Source organism: Melospiza georgiana, chromosome 13, assembly GCF_028018845.1.
Source record: "Melospiza georgiana isolate bMelGeo1 chromosome 13, bMelGeo1.pri, whole genome shotgun sequence".
NCBI lineage: Eukaryota > Metazoa > Chordata > Aves > Passeriformes > Passerellidae > Melospiza > Melospiza georgiana.
Window position 1 is genome coordinate 17,275,769 of NC_080442.1, and position 22,302 is coordinate 17,298,070.

Genomic DNA, 22,302 nt, shown 5'->3' on the forward strand with positions numbered 1-22,302 from the left:
CTTGAAATTAGGTTTTTCACTAGCATTAGTGTGCCATTGAAAAAGGAGTCAGTTCCAGTTTAACAAATACAATAAAGAATAAACTGAAAATAAAAAGGTTTGAGCCAAAGGTGGATGATGTCTAAAGGTTGAATGCTGGCATGCTGGCACTCGGTGTGCAGGAGCTCCATCTGCCTTCCCACTTTTGTACTGCTGCAGAAAGGCACAGTTAAAGCATTTATGGAATCACAGTCAGCAGTACTGTGATGAGTCACTGTAACTTTATTCCACTCCAATAAGAGAGCTTTGTCCCTAAACCAAAATTACTAACTGAAAGTTACAAAAGGCTTCCTAAGAAGAACAAGGACTTTCTGGAGAATGGATTTTTTCTCCATTAGTAAAGACCAAACATTTTACAGAGTTTGTTTCTTTCTGGTACAAGAGACAAATCAACAAATGATGCATGACGCAAAATAAACCTCCTGTGGAAAGAACAGATGCAAAATTCTTGACATTTATACCAACTGAATCTTGTATCATTATGTATATGAAATCTGGATTGACTGAAAACATATAAGATAGTGTAAAGTGTAAACAAGGGTAAGAAGAATGAAGATTTGAAATTCTACCAGAAAGGATGCAAACTGGAAATGTTTTGTTTCCTTCTTCAAGTCTTTGCAGAACCTGTTGATGACACAAGGCCCTTGGCTCTTGCTCAAAGAACAATAGAAGAAATTGAAGAAATTGAAGTTTTTAGTCCTCAGATGAGGAAGAAAACCATCCTTAGTGTCTGTAAGAGCAGGAAAATGAAATTGCATATTCAACTGCATAAGAGCTTTCAAATTCCAGGCAATGTTTATTTTCTAGTGATGGGCAGAAGACAGTAGGACAGCACAAAGCTTTCAGCCCCTGTGCTGGAACCCTGCCAGGTAAAGGAGAGCTCTGCCATTTTCCTTGACCACTCCAAATGTCCCAAGCATGTGTTAAGTAGATTCTTCTCCAGTCTGAGCATGGGAAAGATGTTCTCTGGCTGTGAGAGCTGGCAGGTGCAGCAGGCTGGGTCACTACTGCTTCACACGCTTGTGCTAACACACCAGAACCTACAGAAAGCTGAACCTCCATCTGCTGATCACTGCATTGATCTGTGCCTAGAAGGTTCCTCCAGCCCACAGGACCTCTCTGCACCAGGCATAGCTGCATGAGCTCAGTGTTTGCTGATGGATTTGTGCCTCACCATAATTCTCAGAACACAGTGATGTCCAAGAAAGCCTATTTTGTGCTGCTACTTGACACACTGAAGAGCAGAGAATAAAAATACTTGGTAATTACCCGACCTTAAAGGAGAAACTCTCTTGGTGTCATGCATCAATCACACTGAATTTTCCTGCTGCTAAAAACTGACCTTTAATTGCGAAGTGGATATTTTTATCATATTCCAAATTTACAAAGTCTAATTTAATGCTCATGATTCAATATCAGTGGTATCCACAGCACTGGGTGGAAAAGACTCATGCAGGATTATTAGGGAGATGGAACCTCACAGTGTTCAGGACTCAGATTCAGAAATTCACTGAGGTACTTTGAATCTTGTAGGTCTGTGACATTGGGAGCTAGGAAACTTGTCATAAAAACCTCAATAAAAATAATTTCTTCATGTTTTATTCAGCAAAACAAAAGAAAATGTTGGCATAAAATTTTACTATGCAAAGGTATTTCCAATTACATCTCCCCAAAGTTGTCAGTCTCAAATAGTTGCCTTGTGTAATAACTCTGGTATAGCATCATCTCTTTTTATTCACACTATCTTCATCTGCCTTGTGTGATTTCAGCACACACAGGGGATCACCAGAGAAGCTGTGCCAGTTTGATCCAGCCACTGGGTTTTTTCCAGTAAACCACAGATGATGGTGGATCTTGAAGCCACTGACAACTGCAAATTACTTGAGTAGGTCTACTTTAAACTGGCATTTAAAAGCAAGTTTTTATTAGTTTCTTCTAATAAAGAAGCCATTCTTCTTAGCAAGATGGAAAAGCCAAGCCCCCTGTGCTCTCAGAAGCACAAAAATAAGGATTAAATTAGGGTAAAAAACCAGTAAAATTTACTTAGCAGAGAGATTGCACTAGTGTGACGAGTTAGAGGAGAATGACTTGGCAACCATGAGGTAAATGAAGATCAGATTCCAATATCCCTGCTCCACTCATCATTTTTAGCCTTGTGACTACACGAGCAAGACTGGACACCTGTGCTGGGCCGGATCAGAGCTTTGGGGATCAGCTTTCAGGTCTGAGAGCAGCACTTTTCACAGATCACCATGGCACTGGCTGAGGGGGGAAAACAGAGAATGAATGAGTGTGATGATTCAGGCTACACAAAACAACAAAGAGAGAATTCTGAGTGACCTTTCAGGGGGAAAGACACAAGAAAAAGTGATGTGAGTTGGTGTGAGCAGAAAAGAACCAACACAATTTGCTCTCAACAATATCAGAGTGCAGTAACCTTATCTCCTACTTGTTATTCTCTGAAAGAACCTCCAACCAAAAAACCCTAAACCATTACAACTTATGTGTAAATAAATACATTAAGCATCCTGGCTCTGTTAAGAGCAGGTCTCCTAGGAAAAAAGCTTCATCTCTCCTTTTCTATTTCAGTGGAAGAAGACAGAAACATAGTTTCTGTCCTGATCAATGACTCAATATTCTGGAGAAGTACATTTGGTTTGACACATTGAATTTTCTCTGAGGAACATGTTGCTAAAAGTCCTCATATTCAGCTTCTACTTTGGTCTGAAATAAGCTTAACTTTTAATTTCTCAGATATTTATAGAGAGAGACCAAAGTGACATTAAGAAGTGTGATGTTTTTGCTGTTTTTAAAACCATGGTGGTCTACAAGCAGGCCACTTTGTAACGTCAGCTGAAAAAAACAGACAAGTGCCATCAACCACAGTAAGAAATCATGTATACAGAATGATATGATAAATATGGAGGATGGTGAATTTTGAAGGGTAAATTATTTCAACAAAACCCAATCTATTTTTTTCTGAAAAAAAATAACTCCAAAAAGACTGTGATTGCAAAGTAAGATGGAGCAAGTGTAGTTGTCACAATCAATTATTGTCTTTCAAGTGCAGGAAAATGACAAATGAGCCATTAAGAGCTGCTATTCTTTATTTAGAACTGAAAAAGAGAGGAACGAGTCTGCAAGGGAAAAGATCTCAAGCTTTTCTGCATGTTGATTTATTTCAAGTGAAAGTTATGTGAATACATGGAAGAAATATCTTCTGCAAGGTGTTCATCTTGGTAACCCTGCAGACCTGCTGCATGAATCTCGTTAGGACCAGTTTATAATAATTAGTCTGTGGAAAGTAGAAAGAGGATTTCTGCAGCTGAGATTCTTTTTTTTGCCAGCTGTAGAGGTGATCTTCAGCAAAAAGCAACTTTTTAATACCCGGTGATGTTAAATACCCTGAGGATGAGGGAATTAGCTGTCAGCAGAGAACTGACAAGACACAAACAAGCCTTTATGTGCCATTCTAGAGTGAATACACACAAAATCAAAGCATTTCCACAGGGCAACTCTCATGGGTAAAAATGCTCGTGGTGGGCAGGTGGTGGGTGCGGGCAGGACCCTCTGAGCGCCTCCACTCTGTTAACACAGAAAAGGCAGGGGGAGGGTGGTCCCTGAGCTCAACTTCTATCCGCAAATGATGTTCTCCTTTATCAGCGATTAACCAGGGGTGACTTGTTAGCACCGGGAGCTGTGTGAACACGCGGGCAGGCAAGTGGAGCGCCCATATTAGCTCATGGAACAGCGCCGGGAGGGACCGGGACACCGGGAACACCTGAAACACCTGAGCACCCGCAGAGACCGGGACCCCGGGATCACCGGGACACCGGCAGACAGCAGACACCAGGAATAACCGGACACCGGCAGAGACGGGCACCCCAGGATCACCGGGACACCGGCAGACGGCAGACACAGGAATAACCGGACACCGGCAGAGACCGGGACCCCAGGACCACCGGGACACCGGCAGACGGCAGACACAGGAATAACCGGACACCGGCAGAGACTGGGACCCCAGGATCACCGGGATCCCGGGACCGCCCGCGGCCCCTCAGCCCACAGCGAGGGGCGGGCGTGGCGCTGAGGGAGGGCGCGCTCCCATTGGCTGGCGGAGGGAGGCGGGAGAGACGGAGCCTTGTGATTGGTCGCACCCGCGGTGGGGCGGGGAGGTGTCTCGCGAGAGCCGCGCGGCAGCCGCGGTCTCGCGCGGCCCGGCCCGGCCCGTCCCGCCCCCGGGTCCCTGGGCCGGCGGCGGCGCCGCTCCCGCTGCGGCGGCCCCGGTGAGTGGCGGAGACCCGGCCGGGCCGAGGGGGGACGGGGACAGGGCCAAGCTGATCGGGTCCTGGCGGTGGGAGGTTGTCTCCGGTGCTTTGCCCCTGCTGTCTGCTCGCCGGACCGCGCGGGCACGGCACGGCACCGCTCCGTGAGGGGGTGCGCGCTATGGCCGGGCCCCATCGCCGCTGTCTGTCCCGTTCCCTCCTTGTCTCCCCGTTTCTCCTTCCCTTCTCCGTGTCCCCCTTGCCCGGTGCCCCTCTCTGCCGCTTCTTTTCCCCTTTCCCATCTCTGTACCCCTCATTCACCCCCTTTCCCCCGTCCCCTTCCTCTTCGCCCTCCCTGAATGTCCCGGTCCCTCACGGGGCCGTGGTCCCTGCGTGCTGTCAGCTCTCATCCTTGTTTTTTACTCTCCTTAAAGAGCATGGTTGTGGCTGTTCCTCTCCGGTAAGGCTGCACCTCATCCTGGGAAAAAGATAATTGAGAGAGGAAAAGTTTGGCTGGTGGTGGAAGGGAGTGGAGGAGGTTCCTTTGAAGTAAGAGCCAAAGTAGATTGTGACTGGACTTTGCATCTGTGGCGTTGCGTGTCTGTGTGTCCGTGTGTGCCATGGCTAAATGTGCAGGTGTTTTATGGAGCCACAGCTCTGTGAAGAGAAGCCCACAAGTGCAGGACACCTGAAAACCATCTCTGCACAAATTGGAAGGCTGTTGGATATTTACGTGTGTGTTTTGTCATTTCTCGACTTCTGATTTAAAAAAACTCAGAGAAGGATGAGCTTTCCTTTACCTTGTCTTATATTGTAGAGGTTAATAATAAATACTCAGACTATGCCCATTAAAAACTATAACACTTTTCCAGGAATTATTTTAATGCTGATCACAGAAGTAGAGTTGGGAATTATAATGGTTTTATTTCCTTGCTCTTCTGGTCTAAGAGAGCTTTAATGTAAGAGTGCCAAGGGCCAGAGTGTGTGCCCTGTTCCCTAAAACAGCTAATGAAGAGACAATGGTTAAAAACCTCTTAAAAACCTCACAAATGTGTACTGCTCCAGAAGGACACAGATCACTGCTGAGAGCTGTTATCTGCAAATCAAGGGAACTCCTCAAACTAATGAAGCAGTTTGATTTACATGTATGGTTGGGTTTGTCACTCTTCAGCTGGAGTTTTGTGTACCATGCCTGTAACCAGATGGGATTTTTGATTCAGGGCCTTCACTTCCAATATTTGTTATGATAGGAAACCTCTCCTTCAGTGAAGGATTGAACTAAAATAGAAAATGTTATTGGTGGGAAGCAGTTCTGAGTCCTTGCCTTTCATTAATGGGAATTAATTTATGTATAGAAGTCTGTAGCAAAATGGTAACTTTAAATTAATGAACAGTCTGGGTTTATTATGTTTTTTATGAGATAGTTGAAAAGATGCAGCATTGCTGTTGTTGTCTAAAGTAGACAGCATAATAATGACTTGAATTTTGGTTATATCTGAAAAACAAGTTGAATCAAGTCAGGTTTCAGATACAAGTTAATTTTTAATTTGCCTTCCTGCTTTTGTTTTCTGGTTTTGAAATTGTCAGTTAGAACTTGACACTTTGTTCTTTCTGGTTTTATTTTTAGTAGAGCAAGTTGAAAATCTGCTGTTAGATAAAACCCTTTATAAACTTTCTCACTGCAAGTTTCAGATTTCTCATATCTTAGTGTATTATTTTTAAATGGCTTTACTGGCTATCTATCCCAATTACCTCTTCCAACTGGTAAATTATTCCACCAGTTTTAGCACTTCAAACTTTCCTTGCCTTTTGTCTTACTGCCTTAAAAGATAATCATGTTTTTTAATAATTTGAGACTAAAATACTAAAATATTGTCTGTTTTTCTTATCTGTGGGTTCTTCTTTTAGCACATGGGACAGGATGTGGGACATCAGTAATGGTTAAAAGAAGTTGCTTTTATTTTCTTCTTGTAGTGGCAATTTTGACAAAATAATCCCAAAGGTCCATTGAACATGTATGAAGCTAAAAACATTTATAAATATAACAAAGATTTTGTTATTTCAGGTCTATAATGCACTAAAGCTTAATCCAGAAAGTAGTCAAAGACTTGCTTCTAACACAGCTTGTGGTGTGGGTGTTCTGGGGCCTTTGTGTATGACCTGGAACAGGTGTGTTTAGATAAATTATCAGAGAATCTATAGTCAGGATGACAAATTTCCAAACAATGCATGGCCACACCTTGGTAATACTGGGCTTTTTCCCTCTTTTTGTCTCCTAGAAATGGCTCTGCTCTGTGAAGAGGCGATGCAGTAGATGTGGTGCTTAGTCATGGCATCAGAACTGTGTAAAACAATCTCTGAGGCAAAGCTGGAGAGGCACAAGAACTTGTTCTTGAATTACAGAAATCTCCATCACTTCCCTCTGGAGTTACTGAAAGATGAGGGGCTGCAGTACCTGGAGAGACTTTACATGAAAAGAAATTCCCTGACCACATTGGTACGACAGTCTCTTTATTGCAATGTTTGCTGTCTGTGTGCTTAGCAATGCTGGGTTTTGAAACAGAAAAAAAGAGAGATTATATTATAGATAATCTGACCCTGAAAGATGCCATCAGCTGTAAGATGTGAGTATTTGAACTTGCATAGGTCATGTAGAGAATAATAAATGGATGTTCATGACATTTTGTGGTTACCCTTCTCAAGCTCTCAAGGCCTTCTGGAGCTTTTCTTGTCAGGCTTGTTGTTCTATAGGGTTTTTTTAAAACCTGTGTGTTTTACTCACATAAGTGGTCAGTTTCTCCTGTTAGATGATGCTGTGCAGTCTATTCTACATTTCTTCATTAGGCTGAATGACTTTCTTCCTTGGTGTGTTCCTAATTTCCAAGGCAATCCCAGGGTCAAATTCCAAACCTGTTAAGGTGCCAGTAAAACTTGTATCTATGGCTGCTGTTGATAGGAGAACACAGTTGTATGTCCCAATTAATGTGGGATTTTCTTCTGGGATTTCTTCTTGTTTTCAGCTGTTTATCCCTGAACTGGAGAAATTCTCACCCTGAGTCAGTGTTGTGAGCTCAGAGTTCAGTGTGGGGCAGTTAGATAACTGTGAGATGTTCTGAGCTGGTAAGGCTGTAGGATGGAGTCAGAACTTGCCACTGTCAATAAGCTTAAGTCTCCAAGTTTTCATTTTTGGTTCCTTGATTGGCTTGGATTTGTTGGTTGTTTTTTTTTTGGTGGGCTCTTCCAGGGTATGAGATGTAAAATAATAGCAACAGTAGAGGAACTGTAGGGCATGACTACTTAAAATTCACCAAAATTGTATAGTTTTCAGGGTTTCCTAGAAGGAGTCCAGTACTCCACTTTAAGGGCCAAAAGCTAAAAGGATTCTGAAGATTTTATGCCTTTTCTTCATCTTGAATGAGTCACTTAATTTGACATGTACTGTAGAGAATTATTTTAGCACTCTGGTTTTGGGCAGTAATTTAATAATGTGCAATAATTTAACAGGAGGATAAGATTCATAGTTACAAATCAAAACTGCTGTAAAATTAGCCAAAGGCTGTAAACAGCTCTGCCTTGACACTTTGTGAAATTCAGTGATGATTTAGTGCAGTAAGTTCACAAACTTTGCACTGCTCAAAAGATGAAACAATAAGGAGGGTTTTGTATGTAAGTGTTAAGACCTAGATAAAGAAACTGAAACAAAAGTTAAAATGTAGGTCATACTTAGGCAAAATTGCTTTCAAACAGCCTGAAGCAGAGCTTGATTAGATTCACAGCAATCAGGATAACTTGCTCATAATGTGCCTTGTTGGGCTCTCATTCAAGTGCTCAGCACTATTGTTGGAACAAGGCAAACAAATTTGGGTGTCATTCACTGAGCATCTGTTCCACAGAAGAGATGTTGGAAGTTGTAGTGGACCAAAATAGATCAAGTCAGCAGCATGTTACAAAAAAAGGCAGATGTCTTTTTGGAACGTGGAAAGTTTCACAATCTCCATTAAAAGCAGAAGGAAGTAATTATTGATGCTGTTAAAGCACAAGCTGGAGCAGAGGGTTTGATAGCCATGAACAGCCTGGGTGAACTGGAGAGAACCTGGAGAGCAGCAGTGAGGGACCTGTGGAGAGCATGTCCTGAGAGAAAAGGTTAAAGGTGGTGGAGAGGAAAAAACAGGAGGACAGGGGAAGCAGAAATCACAGATAATTTTACAGAGCAGAATTTCATAATGAGGTTTTTTGATGTCCACTACTGGTAGGACAAGTAGTGCTCTCAATTTTAGTAAAGTCGTAGTAAGTCAGGTACACTGAGGCAGTAGGGGGAGTGGAAATCTCAGCTGAGAATACTTCAAAACAAATTATTGAAGGAAGATGTGTCTTCCTTATACTTCTCTAATGCAATAGCTCATCAATAAACACTTCAAATTGCATGAGCATTATTGAAAACCACCAAAACAGAACCTGAACCATATTTCTTTATAATTAGATGGTACTTTTGTTTCCACTGGTTCATTCCTTCAGAATTCTGAAAATAAATGACTAAATCAGCTTTTGTTCTTTACTCTTCTCAAATGACTCTTGTCCTTGACAGATGACTCTTATGAAATGTCTGGGATAGTTACTCTGACAGAATTTACCTTGGCTAAGAATAATTTCATTTTTGTCTCCATTGGCAAGATGGAAGTGATGGAGTGCTGTGACATAATGAATGGATCAAAGAGCCACACAGCACACCTGTATCCCAGCCCCAAATCTTCCTTCTTCCCAGTTCATCTTTGATCACATGAACCTTCCAGTACCCAATTTCCCCATCAATTAAAAGGAAATAGGTGTTTGCCTTGTTAGTGCTGTGGCAAGCAAGATCAAGAGTGATTGATTTTAATTTCCTGCCTCAGAACATGTGATGCTGTCCTGCTCTGACAGAGCAGCAGGTGGAATGGTGGCAGTAGTTTGTGGTTCAGGTTAACATGCAAATCGTACTGAAGGCAGCAGGGTGGCAGTGAAGTGGCTTTCCCCGCGCTTTGTCATTAAGGCTGGGACGTTTCTGTGCCCGGCCCCGTTTCCCGGTTCGGCCGCGGTGTTTGCCCGGCGCCGTTTCCCGGCCCGGCCCGGCCGGGCGGTCCCCGCGCTGTGGCGGAGCTGCCGCCAGGGGGCAGCGCCGGCTCGGGGACAGCGCCGCGGCCGTGACGTCACCGAGCGGGGCTGCCCCTCCCCGGCCGAGCCTCGGTCGCTGCTCCGGCCTTGGCCTGGGGACCAACACCGGGCGTGCTCGCTGCCTGAGAATGTTACCTGCTGCTGCATCATCGAGTTATCAACACAGCGTTATCTGTTTTAGAGAATATAGCTATTCAAGGTGTCATACATCATGTTTATTCACATGAATATTTCTAGTTTTAACAGGAATTTAATTATGTGATCAAGCTGCTTTTGAAATGCAGGCGTTTCTGCATATATCAGTATTGTAACCCTTTTTTTTTTCAGTAAAACAAATCTATGTTAAAGCAGGTTTCTTAAGTAATAAAACTGTCTTAACTTTGAATAATTTTGAGTGTAGTTTCCAACACGACATCTGAAGCTTGTGAAGCCAATTTTGTGATATGTGCTCATGGTTATAAATGCCACCAAGGAAGAGAATTACAGCTAGGGATCAGTTGGCAGTTAAGAAATGATATGCATATTAATATGTAAATATGAAAATCTAGTTTGATGGATTCAGCAGTTCTGGCTTGGTAATTGATCAAGCTACACAAAGATTGTAGGTCATTTCCCAGTTTAGCAGCATTATAAAATACATTCTGGTTAGACATCTTGTGTAGTTCTTGTTCTGCTTGAAGTCTGTAAAGGCTGCAACTTCTTAGCAATCTCTTCCCTTCAACTAACTCATTTACTTGAATATATTTTCAAAAGGAGATGAGGTAATCCATTTTTTCAGTCAGAAATCTGACTCCCATTTTGCTGAGGACATGATAATGTCACTTCTAGGCTGTAGTTTTGTTCAGTAGTGAATTGCTCACCCAGGATACATCTGAGAGTGCCCTGATGGACACTTGGGGTATGGAACCAGGGTATTGTATGGACAGACATTCCTTGTTGCCATTTTTCCTGCTGACATCTTGCAGTATGGTGATTAAAATGACTTGGGTACACAATGTTTGCGTGTCTGGTTTTTGTTTAGAAACCTAAAAAATCTCTAACTCTCTTTCAGCCAGAAAACCTTGCACAGAAGCTTCCAAACCTCGTGGAATTGTGAGTTTATGTAGGAGTTCTAATATATTTTTATTATGCTTATCTGTCTCATCTTAAAATAATCTAGAATCTATTACTTGCATATAATTTCTCTCTTAAGTGTGGAGGGTTTTCTTGGAGGGCAAGAAAGGGTAATTTTTTTATTGTTGTGTTTTCTTAATTTGTTTGTTGTTGAGTTTTCTGACAGAGGTGTATTAAGTCCAATTTTAATTTTTTTTTAATTTCTTGTTGAGAAGAACTTTATACCACTGTCTGTACTGCTAAGAGAAAAAAACCTTACCCATAAATTCCGTGCAGACTTGTCACACTGATAAAGCCCTGGAACCTCCCAGTGCAGTGGTCAGAGGTTGTGACAGAGCCAGAGGAGCAGGTTACAGCCTCCAGCCCATCCCTTGCTGCTCCTTCCCAGCCCAGCTCCCAGGGCTTTCATGATCTCAGTCGTGCTGATTGCAGTAATCAGTTTTTGGAACCAAGTCCAGATTGTCAAATAGGAGCAGGGATGAGCACGTAGGGACAGTAACTGTGGAATGATGATTGCTGTAGGCAGAGCAGTTTATCCAGTCTTGTCCAAAAAATGGATGTCCCATGAACTGGATTATTTTGACAATTAATTTAATTAAGCCCCTGAGACAATGTTTTCTTCCTTCCCCTTTCCTTATAAAGTTGTGATTCCCTTCTGTGGTAGGACTGGCAGTGGGGGGTTAAAAGGAAAATCCTTTTCTCCCCTTTCAAGCCCTTGGTCTCAGTTTGACATGAGTACCTGGTAGGGCATTGACTGTTTGTTTAGTGGCCAGCTCCCCACAGGAGGTGTTTGTCTGAGGAGTCCATGCCCTCAGTGGGTGATCTTGGCATCCTCGTGTGGCCCTTTAACCCCACCTTGCTGGTGCCTTGTCCACAGTGTGACTGAACTGGTTTGGAGGTCACTGCAGTCTCTGACTCACTCAAGAGCAAATCCTATCTGATCATGCCTCTGTCTTGAGAGCAGTAAAATTAATATTTTCTTATCTGATATCATAATTTGCCACTGGGCATCAGGAAACCTCCCTCTTATTTGATACTGCTTTTAGGAAAACTTGTTCAAATTACAGCTTAAAATAATTTCTTACAAGCACTGATTGATAGGAGTCAAGCCTAGTTATTTGGTGTTCAGCAAGCTCAGTTGTCCCACCACTATCCCACACATTTGGGTGGTCTGGAGAGAGCTGCAATGAGCCTGTGGTTTGTGTAGCTCTAATAGGACAAGTCAGTTTTTGATGAGACAATAAAAGGTGTTTTGTTGTTGGGGAAGAGACCACAAAATAAGAATTTATTTAAAGGATAATTTGGTACAGTAGTTTTCAAATTTTAGAGACAAACTTCAATTATTTTTGTTTTCCTAAAAGTTACATCCTTAGTTATCTCACTTGTGTGGTTTTCTGTGTGTATCATGCCCCTGATGCTGGGCTATGAGCCCCTCATAATACAGGGTTTTTTAGCTTAAGTGAGGTAGTTCACAAATATTTTCAGGAGCTGCAGCTGAAATGGGTAAGAGAATGCTCATTCTATATTTCTACAAACATGTATGCTATTCTTACATTGTTGTTGTTAAGTTTTTAGCAAACTACAATGTTTAATGAGAAAGAGAAGGTTCAGGTGCCCCATGCAGTTGAAATCTTTATACATTTTTTCCCTTGTTCTGTCTCCCTGAAAAGAGAGATTCCTACTTTAGGAAATGCTCTTGGAATACAGTAGGAAAAAACATGCCATGAAAATAATTCCATGTGTGCCTAAGCAATTGAACACTGAGTACTCAATATTCCTTTGCAGTTGGATATCAGTATTGGAAAATTTTGTTACTGTTATTTTCTACAAGATACAATTGTTCTTTTGCAGCAATGATGATTGAAATCTGAAATGTGTAAAATCTAAGATCAGTGTTTATGTTACCAGAAGTACTGGAAGTGCTCCATCAGAGGGTGCTGAATATTCTTAGTGAGAGATCTGGCCACCCTCTGTAGCTGCATAAATAACCATGTGCAGGATTGGGTTTTTCTTTTGAAAAATGTACTTTAAGCTTGAAAAACCCACTTTGAGTGAATAGATCATGTGCTTATTTCTTCACCAAAGGTGTGAGAGTTTATGTGTAGGGGAAAATGTTTGTAATTGCAGAACTTGTGTGGGTGTGGGCTTTTTTGCTTACCTTGGCCAGCATTTAGTGTCAAATAACTTGGTGATCAAATATGATTTATTCTGGTTATTCTCTCTGCTTATTCTTTTCCTTTTTTGTTTTCCTCCATATGACTTGCAAAATTAAAGCCTGTTATTATTGTAACTGTGAATGGTTTGTTTTACATAATTGTATGTAATTTTCTTTTATTTTTATGGTAATCATTTAATAATCCAAGTGAAAGTTAAGTACCTGTCCATTGCCAGTTTATACAGTTTGCACAGCTTTTGTGGTCATAGGGAGGAATGGCTTTGAGGGTGCTCTTTCAGTCTGAAACTGGATATTTTGCAAACTGATTATGTAGCAGAAGTCCTTGAGGGTAACAGGTGGTGTCCTCTGCTTTTTCTCCTCCCCCCAGGTACCTTCATTCAAATAACATAGTTGTTGTACCTGAAGGTAAGTAATCTACCAGCTCACAATAAGTGGCAGGAATCATAAAATATTCATTTTTCTTCTTTTGAAGAGGCCTAGTTTTCCTTATTTTCCCATAAAACATTAAAGATTTTCATACAAAATATACCAGTGTAGCTTTTAGTTGATAATGCCCTTGTTTATGCTATGTTAAATTCTTTTAATGAATTCTCAAATGCACCTAAATGCTGTTTGCTCCAGTTCTAATTGCAGAAAGGGAAAAGGCTAAATGGCACTCATCTGCAGGAACTAAAAATCCAGAGTGTCTGCTGCTTTCAGGCAGTTACCACACTGAATACTCTGCTGGTTTAGATCATGACAGATTTGAAACCCAAAGGAGCAAGAACTTGTACTAGTTTCTTTTCTTTGTCTTAATTGCAGTTATGCTCCCAACTTGAGGAATTTGTGTTCAATTTATGCTCTTTCTGAATAGAAATTGGATAGAGTCAGAGGAAGAGAATGGAGAAAGTGGTTTCAGAGCAGAATTGTGTGAGGAGGGTCTGGATGTGACAGTGTTGGCAAGGTCCTTAGGATGAGGGAAGAGATGAGAATGTTGACTCCATGTTTCACAAGGCTTGATTTATTATTTTATGAGATATATTATATTAAAACTATACTAAAAGAATAGAAGAAAGGATTTCATCAGAAGGCTGGCTAAGACTAGAAAAGGAATGATAACAAGGGTTTGTGACTGACTGAGACAGTGTGGACAGCTGACTGTGATTGGCCATTAATTAGAAACAACCACATGAGACCAATCCCAGATGCACCTGTTGCATTCCACAGCAGCAGAAAATCATTGTTTGCATTTTGTTCCTGAGGCCTCTCAGCTTCTCAGGAGGAAAAATCCTAAGGAAAGGATTTTTCAGAAAACACCATGGCTACGTTTGGAGATGGGAATACTGTGTACATCAGTGTGTTTGTTGCCCCTGTCTCACTGCCAGCAGAGCTGTTTGTGAGCTAGAGCAGCATTCCCACAATTGATGGCACTGAGCTGTGAGACCCCTTTAACACCTCGAGATGTGCTCACACACAGCTGTTGGCTGCTGGGGCCTGTCCTCCTCTCACAGTCCTGAGAAGGTTTTAATGTCCCTCCTGGGTCACATTGATGCTTTAATCTGTTCTCTCACAAGCCATTGGCTCCCTGGTTAAGCTGCAGTTTCTGGACCTGAGTGACAATGCCCTGGAGATCGTGTGCCCGGAGATCGGCCGCCTGCGCTCCCTGCGGCACCTGCGCCTGGCAAACAACCAGCTGAAATATTTACCTGCAGGTGAGTGAGGGTCTGGGGGCTCACAGCCCTCACACAGCCCTGCAGCCTCACTTGCCAGGTGATCTGCCCTTGGTGCTCTGAGTGCTGCACCCTGCACTTGCAGGATTGCAGTTTGGAGTGCTCCCAGTGGGCACTAGTTAGGGAAAAGCTGCTCTGTGTGCTTGTAGAGTCCTAAGAAATGCTGCTGAAGTGGGAAAAACGGATTTATTTAACAGCCTTTGCCATCGTATCAAGAAAATATTGAACTTCTTTGAGGAGACACAAAATGCCAATGACAACTGTCATTATGATAAAATGATGTTTCTTCCAATTTTCCACAATAGAAAGGATTCTGGTCTTTCCTTCCTTTTTTTTTGCCCAACAGCCCCAATCTCATATTTTCTAAAAAGACACATGTCCAGTAGCTTTGCCTATGGCAGTTCTAGCTCATTGTGACAGTAGATAACAAACGTTTGTCTTGTTAGTGTATAATAAAAAAGCGAAACTTACTCAAAGTAAATGTGACACAAAGTCAGAAAAAGTTGGCCATAGGCAGATTTTGAATGATTGGTTTTTGTCTTCTAAATACTTTGATAAGCAGATATAACATTATTATTCTTCTATCACCCTTATATCTGTTCAGATAAGATGATGGTGATTTTCAAATACTTTTTTAATTTTGGTTTTTAATTTTCATTTGGTGTATTTGCATTTTCTGATCTGCAGAGATGATAAAAATTTAAGGCTATGATTTCAAAAAACTGGTCTAACTTAATCTAACAGGATTAGCTCTTGGCTCTATTTTAACTAATTTCTCAATGTGACCTTCATGTGTTTTAAGTTCACATTGTTTATTCTCAAGAAATGTTCTGCAAATGCTCCTTGAAGTTTTGGGTGCAGAAGTCTTGCTGTCCTTTCCTTGCACTTTTCTAGACTGCTTAAAAAAAGTCAAAGGATGGTTATGATTAGAAAGAAAAAAAATGTATATGACTATGTAAATGCTCTGGAATGAAATTAGATAAACCTGTTAAACATTATGACCCAGGGCCAATAAAATTTCCATCAATTTTCAGATGTCCTACATTCAAAAGAAAGGAGTGACTTGAGTGTGCTTTATGTTCCTCAAAGATAATTTACCTTATGGTGCTGTACCATGAAAGAAAGACTTGTTCAAAGAAAAAGTGACACATTTTCTGCAAAACTTCACACATTAACTTAAAAAGGTTCCAAAAAAGACTTTCAAAAGGATAATTTACATTACTGAAGAGTTGATTTGGAGTCTACCACATTTGATTAGGAACTGGTATCAGCTGAGACTTGCTGCAATAAATTTCTCCTGAAGTTTATAGAGAATTTGGTCCTGAGCATTGTCCCTGAATGTGTTTTTTGTGTGCATGACAAGTCTGCATGCTTAGGAATACTGCTGGCGTTGCTGCTGGTGCACTGGGGCCTGCAGCAGTGTGGTCTTTGTGTTTGTGGTGGTGTCCCTTGTGCCACTGCTGGTACTCATCCTGTCCCTGTCAGTGGCACTGGATGGCACACAAGTGTTACAGCCCGGGCAGGATTAGCCTTTCACTCACACTGCATCATTTGCCCACTGGAGAGTTCATCTATTGCACTGTTTGCTAAACAGAAGTTTAGGAATTCCCAAAGAGGGCTTCCAAGCATGTTTTCTTAGATGTTCTCTGTAAAATTGTGAGGACTTCAAAGCCTTCATTAAAAAAAATCTTAAGGGTTTCAAAATAACACTTATGTTCAACAATTGAAAAAGGAGAGCAAAATAATAAATTTTGATGAATTGTTTCATCCTTAATTATACTGGTAGCATGAATCTTCATTATAGTGTCAGCTAGCATTCTGTTGGGAAAGCTGGCAAAGTTCAGCTGAGCTAGGATGGGATGTGATTCCACTGCAGTGCATCATTTTACTGTGTTCACTGCTTTCTGTGCAGCAGACACTGCACTGCTGGCAAAGACAGCTCTAAATGGCTCTTAATTTATAATAAGGAGCCATTTAAGATATGACTTAGCTTCTACTTGTGCAGAATTTAAAGATCTGCATTTAAAAAGTGCTTTTGGGTTTAGATGACAGTCATTTATGGAAATGACTTCAGAGTGGTTGCACTGGCATTCCTCTTGGGTCTCCATTCCCCGTGTCTGGTGTTAAAAGTACTGTCTGTTTTTTCAAAATTCCATGGATATCTAGGAAGATACTCTCAGTAATATCCTAAATCAGTTGCTAAAAAATATCCTTCTTGCAGCTGCAGAACAGTTGGATGGTAAATGTTTGCTATTATGTGTCTGAACAACCCCACTGTTCTATTGCATTTTAATTCTTAAGAATGATTCTTTGCTGTGTCTTGTTTAATTGTGATTAAGAGCTGGAAGAAACAATGCAATTAATAGCATATGTTGATTCATTATGCATTTTTAATGGCTTTGTTCTACAATTGTGCTCTTACTGTTCATTTTTAGTATTTAAGATTTGTCTTGTAGAAATCAAATTTTAAACTAATTGAAGTGGTGTGCATTCAAGATTTAGATTTAAGCCTCTGGTCTGATTGCAGAGAATCTTCAGACTCTGATAGAGGTTGAGTCTGTGCTGTGGTTTATCTGCACTGGGATGGGCAAGGTTTTAATCTCTGAAGTGCTTGTTTTAATAAAACATGGGAGAATTTAATAATGACACCCACTCTGCTTTTCTCAGGTATGGTCAAGATTGTTCAGTGAGTTTTAAAAAAATATTTTTAAGGCAGGAGATGAGGGAGAATGATAAAAATACATGCAGCCAGTGTGGAGACATCAGCTTTAGCTTCCTGAGGAGATCAGGCAATAGAGGACTGATGATGGGAAATGGGCATGGGGTGAAGCATGGAAATGGTGTCCCTTGGAGATGGGAAGCACCTTCTGTGCAGGGGCACTCTGGTAGTGTGAGAGCCCCTCCTTTGTGCTCAGCAAACGCTCCCAAAGCGCTGCCACCCTCGGGTCAGATCTGAGCTCTGGCCTCAAGGCTCTGTGTGTGATTTGCCACTGCTGAGGGGCTTCCTTCAGCCTCCTGCAGCTGTGAGAGCTGCTCAGGGGGACTCAGCTGAACTTGATGAGAAAGAAAGGATAAAATTTGTCCAGAATAAGTGTGTTCAGGCTGAAATATAATAGCAAATGGCTGGAAGAAAATGCTTTGTGGAATTCTCTTAATGTCATATTTTGGATATACTTTAGATAAGATTAATAAGGGGACCAGCTTCTGCCTAATGCAGAGTCTTCAGTATCTACATTCTGGGGTAATCAGAATCCCTGAGAGGTTCTGCCTTTCAGAGACGAGCTGATTAAAGAGTTGCAGATAAGTAAAAAGAGATTTAATGTTCTAAAGTTCTCTTGAGGACTTGTTTTCATTTAAATGCACAACATTTTTTTGTTCTGCAAATTGTAAATCTTGTAGCTGCTGTCTGTAACAGTTTCTTAGTTCATTTATTTGGCTCTGGAAAATGTAGTTCTTGAACATGAAGTAAGTTTTGTCAAGTTTTCTACTATTTAAATGTAGCACTTAAATAATCTAAATTCTTGAGGGCCATTTGGAAATGTGTGACACCAAAGATGTTACTGGAAGAAGTCAGCACAAACGAAAGATGGTTATTTTATTTTATTACATTAGTTCATGTAAGAGCTTGACTTAGATATGACACTGTGTTTTCACAGTAGCTGAACTTTATTTTTTCAGAGATTTCTCCTTTTGTTCAGTGAACTGATATTTCATTTTAATTTAGAATCATAGAGTTAGTTCTATATGCATGTGCTGTCAGAAGGACATTTTCTGAATATTGCTGAATTCTCTCACTCACAGATTACTAACTAGAAGGGTCCCCTTTGTTTCTGATGGTTATAATGCATATGATACTTCAGCTCCTTTCATTCTTAAGAAATATTATTTCTCTTTGTGTAATAGTTATTGTGTCATTTGGAAAAAAAATCCAGTGGTATACATTATAAAAATTATTCTTGAAGAGTCCCAAAACCAAGGTTCTCTGTTTTGCTGTTACCATTTAGATTTGGTTTGATTTTAGCTTTGGACTCCTTTAATGTGTAGTGGTGGCTCTTCAGGTTTACATTTTGGTCTTGTAGCTGGAATGCATGTTTGGGGAACAGATGACTTAAAAGAGGGTGGATTATACTCAAATTTGGATTCAAGTTTCTTATTTGACAAGGATTAGGGTTTTTTTCCCCATTATTTGAAAGGTACTTCTCTTTAGAAACAGCAAGTTTTGTACCATCTTGTTCTAAGATTTAATTAAAAGTGAGGTTATGTTTACTCAGCACATGCTGGAGTTAATTATAGATTTACTGAAATGAAAAGCTTAATGTTTTGCCAAGTCAAGAGCAAAAGCTAAGTAATTAAAGAAGAGGGTATGGTTTATGATCCCAGCCCATCTTTTGGCAAAATTCCCTTTAAGAAGAGGGAGAAAAAAAATCAGCAGTTGTCTTTACATGGGCTAGACCATGGTTCCCTTTGTGTTTGTTGTTCAGGAACTTTAAAAACCAAGAGCTGAGTGCGTTGACCAAGAAAAAGAAAAGTGACCAACGAATAGCAAAAGTCAGCAGTGGGATTGTCTGTTGGAGTGTCAGAGGAAGTGCAGGTGAGGGAGCAGCTGGAGGGGTGCAGGTCTGTGCCAGAGTCCAGGGCAGGTTCCTCCCAGCACAAGGATGGGGTGGCTCCACTGCACATCCTCACCTCTGGGGTGTCTCTGCAGGCTCTGCAGCTTGCATCCACTTGTTGCCATTTTGCTTCTTTTAGGCAGACTGAAGGAAAATGAATTTGTGTGCCTTTGGTGTATTTAAAGTGCAAACTGCAGCAATGTTAGGGGAGGTTAACAGCTCAGAGACCCTTCCTTTCAGTTCTCTTCAAATCCTTTTCCTTTTAAAGGCAAATTGTTTTAGAAATATAATCAGTTTAAGACTCATTAAAATACATTTGTAGGCTTATAAAACTTTATCTTCAAAGCATTTGAGAAAGATCCTGTGAAGCTGATAAGGGAGTGTTATCCTCATTTTACAGAGTGGAAAAAAAGTGTTTTTAACAGAAGCTATTTGCTCCAGGGCACAGCAGGAGTCAGTGTTAGCCAGAAATAGAACTTGGGTGTTCCCATTCCATTTGTTAAGACCACACCTTTTTGAGGCTGATCATATTTAATGTTAGGGAGGATTGAGTCTTCCCACCCATTATTAGGAAATTAATAATTATCTCTCCATAATGAATAACCCTCGAAGTTAATAGGAAATTAATAGCGGTAAGATCAGTGAGTTTTGTAACTGAACCAGCTTGTGCTTCCAGAAGGCTGGAAGAGTTCAGGAAGATGAATTTTGAAATACATAACTTTTATAGATAAATCCTACATCATTTTCTCTTGCATAGGTAATTTCAGTGTAATGACAAGGAGGGTTCAGTCGTTACTAAAATTATAAATCAAACTATAATTGTTGATTGCTGCTTTGTCTGTTTATACAGTAACCCTTGGAATGTTGAGTGATTATTGCAAAGTCTGCTTTGCTTTGGAATTTGCTTCACTAATTGGGGGCAGGAGAAACTTCCAGATATGAAAACTGCATATTCATTTCTCTCACTTTTTTAATGTTGCTGTAAAGTACAATATCTGTATTATTCATACCAGTATTTAACTGGTAAAGACTTTTAGAATACCCAACTTAGAATTCTGAATAAAACTCAATATAAGGGATTTCAGTAAATCTCAAGGCACATAAACACGACTTCTTCCCTCCCTTCTTTTCACAGTAGATTTCCACTGATGGGTACAGCATGCCAGTAATTCAATTCTTACTCTAGACCCTGGCATGAAAATATGTGGTCCTAACTTGTTTTTTTGAACTTGTGCTCCACATTTTGATTTAGAGGCTTCGAAATCAGGGGAATAAATTTGGCTTCTTACCTTTTCTCCCCAGATTTCCCTTCTGCTTTTATTATTGTCTCTGCTTAGGGCAGATTGCTTTGATACTTAATCAAATTAAATTTTTTGTATAGTGGTTCTGAGTTTAAAAGCAAAGGCACAAACTGATGCAGACCCTGTTCTTTTTTCCAAGTTGGCATAACCTTAGTCCACTCTGCTTTCCTAATTTAGTAACATGGATAAAAATATGCACGACGGGCCAGGTTTGGTACGCCAGGCACCCATCCAGGAGCGTGGTGTTTTTAAGTAAATGGACTTGTGGGGATTTGAGGAAAACACAGATTAGGTTACATGAGCCCTGCACTCTGGAAGTATGTGACTATTTAAAGGAGCATGGCCTCCTAAATAAAAATGTTAATTATTATAATAATATGTTGTTTTCTGTGAAGGAGTTGATGCCTAATTATTAAAAACAAGGTTTTCTTTGCACAGATCTGTAAAATATATGCTGTGTTTCATAACTCAGTTCTACCTTCAGTTTGCTGTAGAAAACCAAGGGTCAGCATACTGAGCTTTACATTACCTCTTAGGTTCAACAGCAACTAATTATAACTTTTTCCTAAATCAATGCAAAACTTACCCACACTTGCCTGTTTCTGTGTTGTGTTTTTCACATCAGGATTAGTAAGGCTTTGGTAATAATGCTGTGTTAATCCAGAAGCACAATAAAAATACCTGATAGTATCTCTGAGTCATTCCTTAGATTTCTAGGAGGAAAAGCTTTTTAATATTTTGGCTTTGTATAAGCTCCAATACAGCTCTATCCAGGCAGCCTTTAAGGGCTAAATTTTTTTTAAGGGAAAAAAAAAATTACAGCAGGGAGGAGTCAGGAACAAAATGGCAATGTGGATGGGAAATGATAGGGGTTGGATTCTGAGGCTGCCAGAGGTGACCAAAGCACAGGGCAGTGTATTGTCCAGCTGGTATTCCTTATGGATTAACTTCCATGCACGTCCAAACACACTGGTACCTATTTAATTCAAGAATGTTGGTTGCTTGAGATTTTATAACAGTCTGCCTTGCTCAAACATTTGGTTTGGGTTAAAATCTCAGGAGGACTACTAGTACTTCTGAGTGCTTGAAATTTATGGGGAGGGAAGTGAAGACAGAGAATAAAAGAATTCCATTAAATTCCTGGAAATTTTCCTTAACTGAAGTTTTTCCTGTATACCCTCACCTGTATAGAATGTCAGAATGAGTCATCTGTGCTTAGAGCTGCTCACTGTTCTCTCTTTGTCTGCTTGCCCCTTCTTAGTGTTATTTGCTTTTCCACTTCCCCCTGTGAGGGGCTTTTAAAAGCCTCTTTGTTACTATCATACAACATTTTTCAGTGTACCACGGAAGGTCCATAACGTCATGGATGCTGGTAACAAAAATAGCATAACCATAGCCAGAAAAATTCCAGACCTATATTTTATGGTTAAAAATGTTGTTCCAATGTAGGCTTTTGTTCCAGCACTTCATCCAGATGGGCTTCTGTTGGGTGCACTGGAACTGAAATATTTCCCGTAACTGTAGCAGAAATGACGTTAAGAAACAAAAAATCCAACAAAAGTATCTCCTTCAACAATGGCCTGCGGTATTCCTGGTATTCCTCATTCTGGTGGTGCACAGCAGGTCCTCAGAAATGCATGTGCTGAGTATGTATGTGTTGTAATTCAGTAATGTGAAAACTAATGGGAACCAGTTGGAGGAAGCCATCAGTGTCTCTCATTGTAACATTTAAATTAGAGATTCAAATATTGCTTTGTGTACCAGGCTTATTGGACTAGAAAATTCCATCTTAAAATTTGCTATTCTAATTTTGAGCAATCACTGGAAAATGTATTTAGAAATTAGGCTCCTTTAATGAGCATGGGCTTAGTTAAAAAAAGAAATTGTGATATGGTTCAGTGCATTATATTTTCAAGTACCTGCAATTTTATGAAACAGATT

General features: G+C 40.6%; 1 protein-coding gene across 7 annotated transcripts in view; it reads left to right on the forward strand.

Annotated features, from left to right (window-relative positions):
- The first annotated feature begins 4,277 nt into the window (after nucleotides 1-4,277).
- Nucleotides 4,278-22,302, forward strand: part of LRRC28 (leucine rich repeat containing 28) — a 52,017-nt gene continuing 33,992 nt past the window's right edge. Inside the window, exons 1-6 of one of the 7 annotated variants that reach the window (XM_058033302.1) lie at nucleotides 4,278-4,325; nucleotides 4,739-4,853; nucleotides 6,584-6,801; nucleotides 10,504-10,544; nucleotides 13,109-13,146; nucleotides 14,295-14,432. In XM_058033302.1, the coding sequence (XP_057889285.1) occupies nucleotides 6,619-6,801; nucleotides 10,504-10,544; nucleotides 13,109-13,146; nucleotides 14,295-14,432 (400 nt within the window). In that variant the 5' untranslated portion in view covers nucleotides 4,278-4,325; nucleotides 4,739-4,853; nucleotides 6,584-6,618. Of the gene's footprint in view, nucleotides 4,326-4,421; nucleotides 4,477-4,738; nucleotides 4,854-4,963; nucleotides 5,038-6,583; nucleotides 6,802-10,503; nucleotides 10,555-13,108; nucleotides 13,147-14,294; nucleotides 14,433-22,302 lie in introns of those variants that run through there. The other 6 variants (XM_058033301.1, XM_058033304.1, XM_058033303.1 and 3 more) reach the window with 6 other exon arrangements.